At 42.9% G+C, this 17,502-nt stretch overlaps 1 protein-coding gene across 2 annotated transcripts in view; it reads right to left on the minus strand.

The window, feature by feature from the left end:
* Positions 1-254: 254 nt before the first annotated feature.
* The window catches only part of SH3BGR (SH3 domain binding glutamate rich protein), a 62,429-nt gene continuing 45,181 nt past the window's right edge, over positions 255-17,502 (minus strand). For both annotated transcript variants that reach the window (XM_078071900.1, XM_078071936.1), the window contains 3 exons: positions 15,483-15,557; positions 14,569-14,661; positions 255-393 (listed from right to left, as the gene is read on the minus strand). In XM_078071900.1, the coding sequence (XP_077928026.1) occupies positions 289-393; positions 14,569-14,661; positions 15,483-15,557 (273 nt within the window). In that variant the 3' untranslated portion in view covers positions 255-288. The remainder of the gene's footprint in view (positions 394-14,568; positions 14,662-15,482; positions 15,558-17,502) is intronic.

Raw genomic sequence — 17,502 nt, forward strand, 5'->3', positions numbered from 1 at the left:
ACAAGACAAACCCCTCCTTGCCCCCAAGGTGCGCTTTTTCCTAGAAGTCATATAAACCATGGTCTTCCACACCCTCGCATGCCGGACACGGGTCCAACAGAGCTCAGCAGCCCTGCCGCTCCAGAGCAGGGCAGCCTGGACCGTGCGAAGACAGTCAAACGGGCCTGAACTGGGTCCCCTTCTCCTGTCACCCGTGAGAGGTGGTACGCAACGCTGTCATGCACAAGTTTTCCACCCCAGGCCTGTGTGGTTACCTGGAAATGTTGAAGAAATAAAGCATGAAAAGGCCTAAGACTCTTCTCCTCCTTCTTCTTCTTCTCCTGCCTCTTCTCCTTTCTCAGCTTCCTCTTCCTCTGCGTCCCCTTCTGCTCCCTCCTCGGTTATCTCTTCCGTCTTATGTTAACAAAAATTTCATTATTTGTGAGAAAGGTCACAGATATAGTGAGGAAAGAAATGTAAAATCTCAGGCTAGAGATGAGGGCCTCCCACACTCCCCACCCAACACACACACCCATCACACACACAATATACACAACACACATCACACACAACACACACACCCATCACACACAATATACACAATACACATCACACACACCACACATCACACACACACAATACACACAACACACACACCCATCACACACACAATATACACAACACCCATCACACACAACACACACACCCATCACACACAATATACACAATACACATCACACACAACACACATCACACACACAATACACACACCCATCACACACAATATACACAACACACACAATACACACTACACACATTACAAGCACAATACACACAACACACACACCCATCACACACATAATATACACAACACACACACCCATCACACACACAATATACACAACACACACAATACACATAAGACACATCACACACACAATATACACAACACACACAATACACATAAGACACATCACCCACACAATATACACAACACACACAATACACATAACACACATCACACACACAATATACACAACACACATCACACACAACACACACCACACACACAACACACACGCAACACACACATCACATACACATGCACATCACACACAATACACACAACATACATCACATGCACAACACACACAACACACACATCACACACACAATACACACAACACAGACCACACACACAACATACATCAAACACAGCACATGCACACACATACAGACCGCACAATTTGGAACGGTGCCGCACAGCACTACGTTAATTCTAATGGTATCATGATTTCTCTTAAGCATGTAGCTTTACTCATATTAACAGACTATTCTCATCAAATTACTTTTAAAAATTCAGAAGGCAGTTAGAAGAATAAAATACGAAAAGAATCTCAATGAATAGAATTTTATCAGAAAGGATGAAGCTTTTAAATGTAGAAGTTGGTTGTATTTTGTTATAGCAATCTAATTTTTTCAAGCCAAAGTCATCAGCAACCTATACATATAACCTGAAATTACTTCCAAATTATAGTACCTCTTATCTTTATATATAAAAATGGGATTTTTAAAAATGGAGACTTGTCTAATAACAAAGAAACTAATTATTGGAAAGACGTAACTTATAGATAATTTTAAAAATCATAGCATAGAATAGGCTAGAAATAACCTTTAGGTCTCGGAATAGAGATTAATTTGACAAAATGACATTAAAAATAATGAAGCAGATCTATATTTACTGCCTTCCCCCTCACAAAAAAATATACACACATTACATGAATGAAAGTAGATTACAAAAGAGTATTCATCAAGATTTGATGTGTGTGTGTGTGGGTGTGTAGCTAGCGGCTATCTCTGGGTAATGGAGCTGTAAACTATTTTTGTTTTCTTCTTCTATCTGTATTTTCTAAATTTTTTATGAAGTCATGAACTATTTCTGGGGCACCTGGGTGGCTTGGTCAATTGAGCATCTGATTCTTGGTTTCAGCCCAGGTCATGATCTCAGGGTCGTGAGATCGAGCCCCAAGTATGGCCGTGCTGGGTGTGGAGGCTGCTTAAGATTCTCTCCCTCTCCTTCTGCCCCTCGCCGCTCATGCTCTCTCTCTCTAAAAATAAATAACTAAAAATTTTTTAAAAATAAAGATCATGAACTAATTCTTTGTTGTTGTTGTTGTTTTAATTTTATTTATTGATTTGACAGAGAGAGACACAGTGAGAGAGGGAACACAGGCAGGGGGAGTGGGAGAGGGAGAAGCAGGCTCTCCACTCAGCAGGGAGCCCAACACGGGGCTCCATCCCAGGACCCTGGGATCATGACCTGAGCCGAAGGCAAATGCTTTACGACTGAGCCACCCAGGCGCTCCTAATTCTTTGTTTTAAAAGATTTGATTTATTTATATATTTTAGAGAGCAAGAGAGAGAAAGCAGGTGCATGCACACAAGCAGGAGGAGGGGGAGGGAGAGGGACAAGTAGACTCCACCCTGAGCACAGAGCCCTGTGCAGGGCTCGACCTCACGACCCTGAGAGCACGACCTGAGCAGAAATCAAGAGTCAGATGCTCAACCGACTGAGCCACCCAGGCACCCTGATCATGAACTATATCTAATAGTTGTCGTGTGTATGTGTTGGCCTTTTAAAAAGAAACAAAAGATTTTTAAGGGGAATTTCTTTTGACATTTGGGACCTTCTTTAATGTTGATGACCTTCATCAACAAAGGACTTGATGAGACACTGAGACAATATATTTGGTGATTTTGGGTAAATTATTCTCCCTATCCTTGAGTTCTCATTTTGATTTAGCTCTCTGATTAGCATTTTGAAATGATTAATCAAAAATCTTCATTCACAATATTCCTAAAACTTTTGGTTACAATGAAAGTCACTGAGCCTCAACTAACATGAGGGGCTGGAATAGGAGGGAGAACCTGAGAATGTCCCTTAGGACCTGCCCTCAGAATGCACTAACATTCTCTCAGCTGATTCCTCTATACACAGACATGATTCCATCCCTGCGAGGGTGTAAATTTAAGACTCCCCCAATGCCCAGCTAAGAAGCCACAGATTCAACAAGCAAGCAGCTGGGCAAGAATCTCAGTCTGCCTCATTTGGACATGTAGCCCCTGCAGCGCATCGGCAGCAATATAAAAATAGCATGCTGCCCTTGCAGGGTTAAATTAATGAAAATTATCGTAAAATTCCTTATAATGAAGTCCCTCCCCCAGTGCCGATTAGCAAGCAAAACAAAATTCCTAGGAGAAGGAAAAGATGGTTCTTGGAAGCTCTCACAATTAAACGGGAAGAATTAGAACATTTCAACAAGCAGGAAAAGAATGGGAAAGAAGAGAATTCGTCCGTAAAAAATTTAAGCTGAGTTACAGACCTCCCTGGGTCTGGGGTCTCTTTCCCCCTTCTCATTTCCTGTAACTCATTTCAATCACCAAAAGAAAATTATGGATTTGGGTTTTGTTTGTTTACTAAATACAAGTTCTTAATATAAAATAAACATTATTGTCTTTGAAGTTAGACGGACTTTTTAGGATGAGCATCCGAACAGTAGGAGTTCAACACCGCAGGGTACCTAGAACTCACGTTCTCATGCAGGGGTTCTCGGGCCTCGGGGGGCATCAGAAACACCGAAGAGCCTGCTAACCCACAGTTTGCTGGGCTGCACCTCAGAGCTTCTGATTCAGGAGATCTGGGGCCGGGCCTGAAAATTTGCATTTACAGAGGTGCCCAGGTGGGGTTACTGCTGCTGCTTTGGGAACCCCACTTTGAGAACCTCCACTGCATCCCTATGCCCTCCCTTCAATCACGCTGATTAATAACCAGAGCACGGTGAGCACTCACAAGCAGTAGGCTTGGCATCCCCACCCGCCCAGGCCTTCATTTTCCAGGGTGGGTTAGGTTCGTTCCCACACTTGTGCATGCAAGTTAGAGTCATACTGTAATTACATCATTTAAATAAACATCGTGGAAATCAATGAAATAGGAGCACGAAAGGATTTTTTTTTTTCCTATGTGAACTTAATGGAATGCTTTGGAAAGACCCAGTACATGCAAGTCACCTTAAAAACTCATCAAATGAGGTGTCAAAAAAGCTGGGCTGGCAGGGAGGTCTCACAAAACCTGAGAGATTATGCACATAGCTTGCTTTGTAAGCGTCTTTAAATTTCTGCTCTGTTTTAAAGAAGTCAAAACTGATTTTCTTTTTTTTTTTTTTTTTAAAGATTTTATTTATTTATTTGAAGAGAGAGACACAGCGAGAGAGGGAACACAAGCAGGGGGAGTGGCAGAGGGAGAAGCAGGCTTCCCGCCAAGCAGGGAGCCCGATGCGGGGCTTGATCCCAGAACCCTGGGATCATGACCTGAGCCGAAGGCAGACGCTTAACGACTGAGCCACCCAGGAACCCCAAAACTGATTTTCTAGACAGACAAATGAGTTATGCTTATGTTAGAAAGACAACAGGTAACTCTAATCGTTAGACTCTTCTTTAAAAAATAGTCTTTGCCCTGCATCAAAAACACTGGCAGTAAGTATATGTTTATATATTTCAAGTTAGAGTAAAAAAGTTCTAGGCCTCTGTGTGTTTACAATTTAGCACTTGAAGTGACTTCTTCAATTTGTCAAACCACCTTCAGTTCCAAACATAGGACGTGAGGTCTTCCTTTGTACCTGGGAATGTTGGTTATTATTTAAGCCTAGACTCTATAAACAAACTTATCAGCCAAGCCAATAATACATTACATTACAGAGAATAAATCTTATTTCCTTAAATTGCATCTTTAATAGCTTTAATACTGTTTTCTAGTTGGGTTTTTATTTTGTTTTGTTTTTCTTTTGTTGTTGTTGTTGGTTTTAAGTGGGCTTCACACCCAGCGTGGGGCTTGAACTCACGATCCTGAGATCAAGACCTGAGCTGAGATCAAGAGTCAGAGGCTTAACCGACTAAGCCACCCAGGAGCCCCTCTAGTTTTTCTTTTAATGCGTTAATTGTGCTTTTAAATCTTATATCCTCAGTACTCTTCATTTTTGAATACTTCTTTTGTACGATTCTTAATCTTCTATCTCTGTGACACTTGATTCTCTTATATTTAAGTTCTTCTTATTCTACCTTTTTTCATAAAAGACATTTCTTTTTTAAATTCTTTATCGCATGGAATGCATATGTTTCCTTTACATCCTTAATTTTAATTATTTTCACAATCCTCTTCTTTCTTGTCAGTGGGTGCTTCCTCTTGCGGGCTTAGGAGGGTGGCAGGGAGGAAGGCTATGCCCCAACAGGCAATCAGAGGCTCTTGCTATGTGAGCTCTCATCCCCTTCAATCCTGGCCTCCTAAAAGGAAGACAGACTCTCGACCTCAGCTCTATCAGACAACTGAAGGCATGCCGGACCAAGCCCTACAGGGCCTCATTCCCTGGCCACGGGAGGCAGGCTCCTGGGGGGCTCTACTGCACACCAGTGGATGAGAACCACTGCTCTAATGTAACCTCCCGGTGGGGGGCAGGTTAGAAATTCTTCCCAAGTCAGTCACACTCTCCCTGGATAGGTTCCCACTAGAGCCATGTTATGGCTTCCTAATGTCACGTATCTTCCAGACACTTCATGATGAGCTGCATGTGTGAGCTTCTAGGATAGACAGCTGTAGTGCAACGTCTAAAATTGACTCGATATTACGTGCTATCTTGACATCTGGTAAAATCTGGAAGGCCGGAAATGGCCTAGGCACTGGCCAAAGCTCCCACAGATTAGGTCTCCTACCCAAGCAGCCCGCTTCACCAAGGACCCAGGCACACTGCCTCCCTGTCCCCTGGAATCATCCCAACAAGCCAATCACATCCTCCCTGTGAACCAGGGCACACGCCGCCCTCTCGATACCACAAAGCCTGCCTCCCACCCCCCGACTGCTCACACTGTCCCCAGTGCACCCCTGTGTCCCTGCACCGTGCTGATGTCCTCATCCCTGGGCTTTGGGAATATGTCATCAACTGCCGTCAGTCACATCTGCCCGGCGTCAGGGGCTGCGTGTCGGCCATCCCCACAAACACAGGAAGGCAATCCTTCCCTCACCAACCAGGTGAGTAAGAGGCAATCGAAACAGCACCGCCAAGCACCACGCAAACCGCGTTAACTGTGCGCACCGTGCAGGACGGGGAGGGGAAGACGGAAGCAGACGTGGTCCCACCCGCCCGACTCCGCAGACCCCACCTGCACCACGGGAGGCTCCGGGAGGGGCGCCGCCCGCCCTATGTCTCCATCCACCTCTCTCTGATGCATCTACCTCTGACTGGCTATAGTTCCCTTCTCAGCAGGCTAAAGGAGGACTTTCTGGGGTGTAGGCTGCACCAGCTTCTTCGTGTCATGAAGAACAAGGAGAAGGTGGCTGCAGCCACAATTCTCTGACCTAAAAGATGATTCTATTAAGCACCAGGGTTGAATATGCTACTACCTCTTCTGTCGCTGTCTCTCCTGCTTCTTCCGTAAGTCCATAAATAGAAATTTTTAAAAAACATATGAATTCACGTAAGTTTTAAGTTGAATCTAAAAATTAAGCAAAGAAGGGCACCTGGTTGGCTCAGTCATGATCTCGGCGTCGTGGAATCAAGTCCCACCTCGGGCGCTGCATGCTGATCACTGAGTCAGCTTGAGATTCTCTCTCTCCCTCTGCCCCTCCCCCCACTCACACTCTATTTCCCTCTCTCTAAAATAAGTAAAATCTTTACAAATATATTTAAAAATTAAACTATGATAAATTTTCATCAAAATGAAAGACATTAATGTATTGATATAATATATAAATAACAAAGACATGATAACTAAGCGATGTCTACTTATTTCATGTGTTATATTTGAAGCCCTTAGAATGAGATTAGAGACATTTTTCCACCACTCTTACTCTTGAGAAAATATAATTCATTAGTAATACTGCCTAATTACATGTTTAATTCTGTCTATATCCAAAGAATACTGCAGATCTATAGCACTATCTAGGAAAATTCAGACCATACATGCCAAGCAATTAGAAAATTTGAACAAAATTATGTCTTTTCTGACTTTATGTCCTTATAAGTATGCCTTTCCTTCAGCTTTGAACCAGTAAATAAGAGTAGGTCAAAAACTTATCCTCCATCAAAATAAAATAATAACATTTCTGAAGCATTTAGTATTTAAATAATGATTTCTGGTTAAAGAAAGAAATTTGCAAGGTAGGAGAGGGTGAGGCCATCCCAAATTCAAATAGGTCTCCACTGTGCCAACCCACTAGAATTTCTGTTTCCCTGGATCAAAGTAGTAGGAACAGGCCGTATCTCCTACAAATGCAAGGAAACAAGAATTTTTCTAGCCCTTCCCAAAATGGCCCCATGATAAGTGTCTGGGGGCCAGTGTACTAGAATCACTTTAATTAAGTAGAGGAAGCAGTCCCTAAAAATTCCTCATGCCTTCCGACTCGGGCAGAGAGCTCACGGAATCCTGCCCTGGGAGAGTTGAAAGCAATCTCACATTCCCATAGCCTCTCACTCCATCCTGCCTTTGGACAGATGAGGTCACCGAGGCCACAGAGTTAAGTAATTTGCCGAAGATCAGAGGACAAGTAAGCAACACAATCGGGACTGACTTCAAGGTTCCTGATTTAGTGCCCTTCCTACTCTACCTACCATGCTGTCTCAAGATAAGGAACAGAAAAGGCAAAATCATGGAAGGCATGTGATAAGGACCCACCACATCCCCCAGTGCAGCCCCATGTTCTCTGCCAGTTCCGGAAGCATACGCTCAGATTTCTGAGGTTGGCAGAGAAAATACAGAACCTAAAACGCTGCTGCAGCTGGCCAGGCCGAGTCAGCCCCATAAGTCTGCCCAGCGTGGGGAATCTCTAAACTAATCCTTACACCCTGGCAACACACCAAGTTTCAGTGCTAAAATAATGTCCAAGAAAAGAGAGGCCTGCACTTGTTGGTTTCTCAGCCATGTGTTGAGTGTACCTTTCTAGGACTGCCTGATCCGGCCCGCGCCTGGGCCCTCCCCTCCATGACCCCCAGCTCCCCTCACCCAGGGTACAGCACCTAGTCTTCCTTATCTCTAACCCACACTGTGGCCAGGGATATTGTTCCAGAACACAACACACCTTACCATGCTTCCTTCGTGTTGAAAAACTTCCATCTTTTCAAGAAACTTTCATCCATTACCCTTAGGATGGCTGCAAGGCCATCACAATCGGGCCCCGGCTTACCCTCACCCCGCCACGTCCCTCACCATTCTTTATTTCAGCCATATGGACCACATGCCACTTTCTCACATCTGCCACACCTTCTAGGACTCTGCTTAGAATGACATTTTCAAGGAAGACATTCCTGACCCATAAGGCTGAGTTATGGGACCCCTCACCTGCTCCCATGACCATCATTTATCTGTCTCCCTGACTGGTCTGTGTCCTCCTTGGGGCATGACATGTGTCTTTATTCATTTTTGGGTCTCCAGAATCCAGCCACTGTCTGGAACCGAGGTATAAGCTCAATAAATGTGCTAAGTAACCAGATAAATGAACATACACTCTGCTAGTAACTGTTTGGACCTCAAAGAACATTAATGTCCCTCTTATCCACATGAGATCAAATTAAAATATGCAACAGAGAATTATCAGCTACATAGAGTTTCACATTTTTCTAAGTTCAATTATCTGTATGAACAGTATTCAGAAGCAAATGCACTAACAAGAAATACACTGCTAAAAATGGGGCTATCCTTAGAGCAAGGCTGGAGGACGGCAGGGGGTCCCACAGGAATCAGCGCAAGTCTCAGCTTTGACAGGTCAGCCAGGAGCAATGACCAAGGGACCGAGGACTCTCTATCAATATCTGAATTGACCTTTATTTCTTTTTTTTTAATTTTTTTATTGTTATGTTAATCCCCATACATTACATCATTAGTTTTAGATATAGTGTTCCATGATTCATTGTTTGTGCACAACACCCAGTGCTCCCTGCAGAACGTGCCCTCCCCAATACCCATCACCAGGCTAACCCATCCTCCCACCCCCTCCCCTCTAGAACCCTCAGTTTGTTTCTCAGAGTCCATCGTCTCTCATGGTTCGTCTCCCCCTCCGATTACCCCACTTCATTCTTCCCCTCCTGCTATCTTCTTCTTTTTTTTTTCTTAACATATATTGCATTATTTGTTTCAGAGGTACAGATCTGTGATTCCAGTCTTGCACTGAATTGACCTTAATTTCTTAAAAGAGACATTAAATGGGGAAAGTAATTGCCCAGAGTATTTATAGAAATACTTAGCCGCAAAAAAAAAAAAAATCAAGTATGCTTTGAAGAACCCGGGATGTTACCATCACCAGCTGTCCTGGAACATAAGCTCTGTGGGAGCAGGGACTCTTGTCTTTTTCATTGCTCTGTCCCCAGCCCCCGGAATCCTGCCTGGCAGGGGGCAGACAAGCTGTCAATAACATGTTGAATGGATGCATTTATATTTGCGACTTCTGCCTCGAATCCCTCATAGGAGGAGGGGGGGATATATTATGGAAATAGAACTTAAACTTCCATCCTTAGCTCACAGAATTATAAAATATCAGAATTGGACAGAACCTTAAAAGTCCTCCATATTCAATTCTTGAGATGGACCTTTATGGTTGGCAAATAATTATACCAGCAAAAAGGTTTTGTTCTGTTTTGTTTTTTAAGATCATTATGATCACATGGTCAGTTGAGCTAAGCTCTTGCAAATCTTAGGACAGGCTATGCATCATTCACTTGACAAAGCTACAACTTAAAATCATTTTACCTTGTTGCTCCTATAATAACGTTAGTCAGGGGAAGCGTCTGAAGTAGGTAGTCTTAGAACCTTCCCCGGTAGCTATCCTGGTTGGGAACTTGGCCAGCGAGGCAGGCCGCAGAGACGGAAAGTGGCCAGGAGGAGGGACAGGTGTCAGCTGTGGTGAGTGCCAGGCAGTGGCTGGACAGGACAGGTGGCTGGTGTGGAAGGAAGCCGAGGGCCAGCCCAGAGTGACCTGAGGAGGGCAGATGGCCTCCGAATGGCTGGAAATCTCAGGGACAAGGGCAGAGTTCTCTCTGTCTGCTGCCACTGCAGGGACCCAGCCTGAGACTCACCAGCTCCTCAAAGACCTAAACCAACGTCTGCCCCTTGAGAAAGCAACTTTCCTCAGGACCGGTTTTGGAGGAAGCTGAGTGGGCTTTACAAGCCATAATCATGTAGTCAGTCAAGCCAAGGTCTTAAGAGGTTTTGGAGAGGACCACTGAGTTGGCAAGGAGCACAACTTAAAATAATTTCACCTCAGTGGAAACCAAACACAAAGCTGCGACCTGTCCAGTCTCCCATAAAGTTCTCACGAAGCCCCCAGTCTGCAGGCCCTCCTCAGAGTGTGCCCTGGAGCTGAAGTGACCTTCTGCTTCCTTCCCTTCCTCCTCAGGTACCATTCACAAGCCCGCCTCTCCTCCCTAGCCCCCTGTCCCTCCCGGGTCAGCAGGGAAGGTGACCACAAAGTCCCCTCTCTACTGGGGTCTGGAGCAACATAGGAGGTCTTCTCAGGCATGAATGAACAGTCTCCCCAGTGTTCACCGTCCTGCCTCCCAAATTCCCCCCAACCCGCCAGCATGTGGGTAAGATGCATCTTGGCATCTGGTGTTTGAGAGCCATGACGCTTGGGTTGGTGGTCGGGGAGGTCTGTTTCATTACAGGAGGTGATGGTTTCTGTCTCCACCTCTGATTTGCTTTTAAATCAAGAGTGATATTCTTAGATAAATATTTCTGGCCATTAAAATGGCATCAAAGGGGTGCCTGGGTGGCTCAGTCGGTTAAGCGTCTGCCTTTGGTTCAGGTCATGATCCTGGAGTCCCAGGATCGAGTCCCATGTCCGGTTCCCTGCTCAGCTGGGAGCCTGCTTCTCCCTCTCCCTCTGCTGCTCCCCCAGCTCATGGTTGCACTCTCTCTGTGTCTCTCTCTCTCAAATAAATAAGTAAAATCGTTAAAAAATAAATAAATAAAATAAAATAAAAAGGCATCAAGTACGTCCTGAGTGAGCATGTGCAATAGCTAGACGAACAAGCCCATGCCCAGACATTACTTAGCTGCCTCATCCCTCCGTGTACCGCGACCAGCCGCCAGCGGCCGTGGCTACCGCTGTACACTCGAAAACTGTCCCTAACACACAAATGGAAGGTCTGAAATAATGGTGCACACTGAGCTCTGCAGTCTGTTTGATAGAGAGGTGGCGGGGGCACGTTCTGGTTTCCACACTGTACCGTGGCTATCGGAGACCTCAGCACGGGGCGCCGCCACGTGACGGGCACACAGGGCTCTGAACGACGTCCCTGTAAGTCTGTCATCATTTCACAATGAAAGGTGAAAGTACGTTTGGACTCCTTCTCATACCTAGTGTGGCTGAATACCAGGATATGAATTATGTGTTGTTCTCCTCGGCACACAACACTGGAGACAGGGAGTAGAGTTACTGCCCCTCCCACACTCCAAGAAGAGAGTCACAGATTGGTGGGGGTTCTGGGCTCCCAGGGAAGAAAGGAGAGGCCTTGCTTTAAAGATTCTGGGCTAGCTAGGAGAGGCAATGAAGCTAGACAGTCCCTAAAAAAAGGGGGGGCTTGGAGCTTAGGCTTGGAGTTGTCTTGATGGAAGCAGCCAGACTGGAGACAGAGGGGCAGAAGGGGGGGACACTGAACCCAGGGGCAGCAGCTGTGCTCCGTCAGAGGCCGAGGGCCTGACTCAGCCGAGGGGCCAGCGCCCGTCAGCCCCTCACCCTGACGGAAGGTCCTGCCAGCATGAGGTGGAGGCGTGAAGCAGATATCATGCTGTTAGACAAATAAAGGAAGCTGACATTCTTGCCACATGGCTTAGGAACCAGATGGCGGCCCACAGATACTGTATTCCTTCTATTCTCCACGGAGCAGGGGGGAGCCCCGCTGTTCAAATACAAGGGGCCAGGAGGAGCACAAGGTAAGACCCCACGTGCTATGGGCATGTTGGGGTGGGCATGGGCATCAGCTGGTCTGTATTATAAGGAATTTAAATCTGGAGGAGCCAGGGCAATAAATTCCTCATATTTAAAGATTGCTATCCCAAAGTGCTGATAACTTAAGACTCTTTGAAGTCTTTAGTTTCAGTCAGTTTTCAACAGGGCCAGAGTTTATCTAAAAAGCACTGGATTGATCTGAGCTGTAAGATCTAGGAGAACCCAGCAGGATGTGTCTAGTACTTTGAAAATCAGTGTTTAAAGAAGTAAAACACAGAAATCTAATTGGCTTCTCTCTTTGTTACAAATTAGCCTATCTAAGCCTGAGTGCACCACGGGCCGAAAGGTGTGATGACAGCCTAGGTGGCCATCCCATCTTAACCTTGAAAACCAAACCCAAGGGGCACCTGGGTGGCTCAGTCAGTTGAGCGTCCGACTCTTGATTTCAGTTCAGATCATGATCTCAGGGTCATGAGGTGGAGTCCCACGTTGGACTCCATGCTCAGCGGGGAGTCTGCTTGAGATTCTCTCCCTCCGCCCCTGCTGCTGTGCACTTGCTCTCTCCCTCTCTCTCTCAAATAAATAAATCTTTAAAAATAAATAAATAAATAAATAAATAAATAAATAAATAAATAAATAAATAAATAAATAAAATAAGAACAAACCTAAAAACCATTTAAGCAGATGGGAGGTTCTTTAAGTACAAAATGCAACCATTCAAAATATCAGATATTTTCATCTCCTTTTCAAATTTCAATCCATTTTCCTATATATTCAATCCCAAAGCTAATCATGTTACTATGTCATTTGTAATCCTACTGACAAATCATGGGGTTTCTTTCTTATATAACTGAATTAAAGTAAGTCAAAGAGCATGGATCACTTGTCAAATAGGAAAAGGTCAGAATCTATCTTTATGTAGAACAAATATTATTAAAGAGTTGAAAATGACTTTGATCATTAATGTGAATAATACATTTATCTAAAATTAAAATGTCTTTTACTTAGTCATATCTTCATCAGAGCCCAGGCAAAAATAACACAAATGATTTTTTTTCATTCCTATCAGGATTTATAGGACTATCATTTACTTTGTAAAGCATTCTCAATTAAAAAAAAAAAAATACTAACAAAGAGAACCCCGGGCCTGATGGCTTACCACCTCTCTGAACAGCAGCTGAGAAGAGGAAGCAGACCCATCTTTGCTGTAGTTATGAAAATTTACTTTCCTCTCAGTCCCCAGGAGAAAGGGATTGGGGTGTAATGTTTCTTATCTTTGTCTCTCTGTCTTACAGGAAGCAAACTGGATTTCAAAAAATATAAATCGATAATACTATAAGAAGGCACTAGGCAATTCCTGTCAAGTCTGCATTGTAAAAACATGGATTTTTAAATGACAGGGTAATGAAATTGCCACTATATTTAATTTAAAATTTATTATTTCTGAATGATACAGGCTGCCATGAAACTCCATCTAACTTCTAGGTCAGGATTAAAGATCTTGTCTTTCTTCCAAACTAAAGACTTCAAAGAGTCTTAAATTATCAGCACTTTAGGATAGCAATCTTTAAATATGAGGAATTTATTGCCCTGGCTCCTCCAGATTTAAATTCCTTATAATACAGACCAGCTGATGCCCATGCCCACCCCAACATGCCCATAGCACGTGTCCCCAGGGCCCTTCCTAACCACATTCCATCTGCTGGGAATGAGAGTCCGACTATCTTAACAGATGTCTACACCCTCTCCTGGAATCAATAAATAGGGAAAAAGAATCATAAATAGGTAAAAATGCAAACCATCATGGTTCAGTAAACAGTCTTTGTTACAAATGGCCCAACGCATTACGATCACTGAAACTCTAAGGGAGGCTCAGCCCGATGCCCGCAGCCCCACCCGCTCAGCTCCCTGTGCACCACCGTCTCCCCTTACCTGGCTTCCCAGTTACATTTTCAGAATTCCTTCACTAAGTGGCCCATCTGATCCCCCATTCTCTCAGCTTGGCCATTGTAGAACTACAGTCTCCCCTGCCCTCCCATATTCCCCCTGCTCTTTATTCTGGGGCCCCTGAATTGGGACCCCTTTAGAATTAGATCACAGGCCTTGGAGCAGCTGATATTCCCATGATTGGATCTGAATTGAGTGTGGGTTTCCCTCCCCGAGGCCTCTGCTCTATCCCCAGCTCCTGTTGGCTTCCCACAAAATGTCCCACTCCATTACCTCTGTGTCCCCAGTAAGCAGTGCTCTTGGTGGGCATTTGCTGGGAATCCATCATTACTCATGACCAAGGGATAAGGTCCCTTGTTTTATGAAGAACTTGAACCTAACCTAACCCTAACAACACAATTACAGATTATTAAAGCCTTGTCTAGCCTGTCCCTCCAGGCCTGGGTTCAGGGTCCTTTGGCTTCCTTTTAGTCCTCAACCTGCCTTGACCACAGTAGTGAACACTTCCCCCTGCTTCGTCCCTGGCTGAACCCTCAGCTCCTGGCTTCCATGCTCACTTCAGTGTGCCCAGGAAGATTCCTGGCACCTGGAGGTGCTTTAATGCTTCTCGACCTGAATCCAGTGAAACTATGGTACAAAAAGCAAACACTCACATTCTTCTCTTGAGATTCAGCGAGATTGCCCACATCTTCATTGTCCTCTTTTTGTGCCTCATTTTCTCCACTCTCTTCAGTCTTCTCTGTTCCCTGGTCATAAAGGAAACCCACAGTATCATTAACATTAGATAAGCTTTCAAGGAAAAACCAAACCACACATGCTATGTTTTTTTTATTTGGATACACAATATATAAAAAAAGCAATCATAGATTTCCTATTTATTAGGTCACTTCGCTACTAGTGTATAGAATCACCAACCCCCTATATTGCTCATTGGACCTGCTGTTGTAAGTCAATAGATCTGAGTCATGTATGTGCATGGTAGAGAAATAAATGCACTAATAAGGAGCTATAATTCACCCATTTAAGGCTTATGAAGAGAACTCCAAAGGATTTGATATTTAGGCAGTGTTTGTTTTCTGTTGCTTGAGTGGAGGCAGGCTTTATAATTTTAGAGAGTAAGAAAAGATAATAGAGGATAGATAGATAGTGAAGAAATAGATGGATAGATGGATGATGATGGATGGATGGATGGATGATGGGTGGATGATGGATGGGTGGATGATGGATGGATGGATGATGGATGGATAATAGATGAATGATGGATGGATGATGGATGGACGGATGGATGATGGATGGATGGTGGATGATGATAGATACATAGATACGTAGAGAATAAATGGATGGATGATGGATGATGATAGATACAAAGATACATAGAGAATAAATAGATGGAATGATGATGGGTGGGTGGATGGATGATAGATGATAGATAGATAGATAGATAGATAGATAGATAGATAGATAGATATTCTATCTATGTAAAGTAGAATGACAGAAAAATGAGAACCAAGTAGACATTCTGAGGAAGCTAGTCTGGGGGAAGACGGTTCAAGATACTAACTCTTACCTCTGTGCTGCCCTGTACCTCTCCCACTACATCGCCATTGGGAAGGGAAGATGCTTCCTCAGATGATTTTGTCACCTGCATCATATAAATTGAGAATGTTTGAGAATTTTCTTAAGAATAATAGCTTGCATTTCAACATCTTTCAACTATTCAAATTATGTTTGTCTTCATCCCTCATTTTATCTTTACAACACTGTAGCCTGACCAGTAGGGTGGTTACAACTACTCACACATGAGAGATGAGAAGATCAAGGCAGAAAGTGTCACATTGCAAGTTAGGGGTGGGATTAGGTCTACACCTCCTACTTTATGCTCTTTGGACTTATCCACAGTTGCCAACCTTCTAAAATATTAAGCTATTTTTCTCATCATAAGAAAAAATTTTGTAACAGTGTGAGGTGATGGATGTCCACTTATTACAGTAATCATTTCACAATATATACATACATCAGATCCTTACGTTGTACACCTGAAACTAATACAGTGTTACATGTAAATTATATCTCAATAAAATTAGGGGGAGATCAGTTACTTTTATTACAAAGGCAGTTAAACCATAGACACACCGTCTAGTGCCCTGCTCCTATGATAATCAATATTAAAATTTTGATATGTACCTAAATCTATCCTAATACATACATACAGGCTGGTTTGGTGGTTTTTTGGTTTTTTTTGTTTTTGGTTGGTTGCTATTTTTGTTTTATTTTTGTGTTTTTTTAAATAGACATGGGAACACAGGGCACAACTTGATTTTTTAGCTTAATGTATCATGGACATTTGCCCAAGTTAATTCAGATGTTTCTAACCTCATTTTTTAAATACCTGCTGAATATTAAATATATAATTTATTCAAATATTTCCCAGCTGATGGTTTTTCAGAATTTATATGTTTGTACTTCTATAAACAACACTATATTAAGCTGAATAAAATGATGTTTTTTTTTATTAGATTTCTTGCCAAAAAAATAAACTGTAATTCATATTCCATAGTAAATAAATGAATGTCCTCTTTTCCTTTATATAACCTCATGACCAATAAAGATGATTGCTCTTTTTTATCTCTGCCAACGTGTTGCCAACGTGTTTTCTGTTGCTTGAGTGGAGGCAGGCTTTATAATTTTAGAGAGTAAGAAAAGATAATAGAGGATAGATAGATAGTGAAGAAATAGATGGATAGATGGATGATGATGGATGGATGGATGGATGATGGGTGGATGATGGATGGGTGGATGATGGATGGATGGATGATGGATGGACGTTTGTTTTTCTTTTCATTTTCCTAATTACTAGAAGAGAAAAGCATATTTTCCATGAGTTTTAGCCACTTATGTTCCTGTCCACATACTTGCCTTCATATGTTTTGCCCCTTTTTACTTGAGTTGTTTGTCTTTTATTGTCAATTTTTAGAGGTTATTTATATAATAGAAATATTGGCTATTTGTCAGGTTACAACTTTTATTTTTAGTCTATAAATTATTATAAATTTTGTGTTTTTCAGTTTTTAGCATTTTATAAAAATAAATTTATCTAATTTTTATTCTCTGAAATTCAGTGCTGTTAATTTATATTAGTTATGAACATCCAGAGCCTTAATCCCTCTAGGGCTCTGTTTTCATCCAGATAAACAGCAAAGTATGTCTGTACTATTTATATACCATCATTTTCCCATTTAATTAAGACGTTTTTGTCATTTATTAAGTTTTATGTATATATTTGGATCTATTAATACACTATTTTATATATGAATATATAGACATATCCATGAATATATTTATCAGTTCCCATGCCAACATACTGCTTTTACCAGTGTAGCTTTTAATATGAATTTTAATATTCAGAAAGGCAAGTTGCTACATAAAGTCTTTTTTAAAATTTTCTTGGCTCAGGGTGCCTGAATGGCTCAGTGGTTAAGCGTCTGCCTTCAGCTCAGGTCATGATCCCAGGGTCCTGGGATCGAGCCCTGCTTAGGGCTCCCTGCTCCACGGGAAGCCTGCTTCTCCCTCTCCCACTCCCCCTGCTT

This window comes from Halichoerus grypus, chromosome 1 (genome assembly GCF_964656455.1).
Source record: "Halichoerus grypus chromosome 1, mHalGry1.hap1.1, whole genome shotgun sequence".
NCBI classification, from domain to species: domain Eukaryota; kingdom Metazoa; phylum Chordata; class Mammalia; order Carnivora; family Phocidae; genus Halichoerus; species Halichoerus grypus.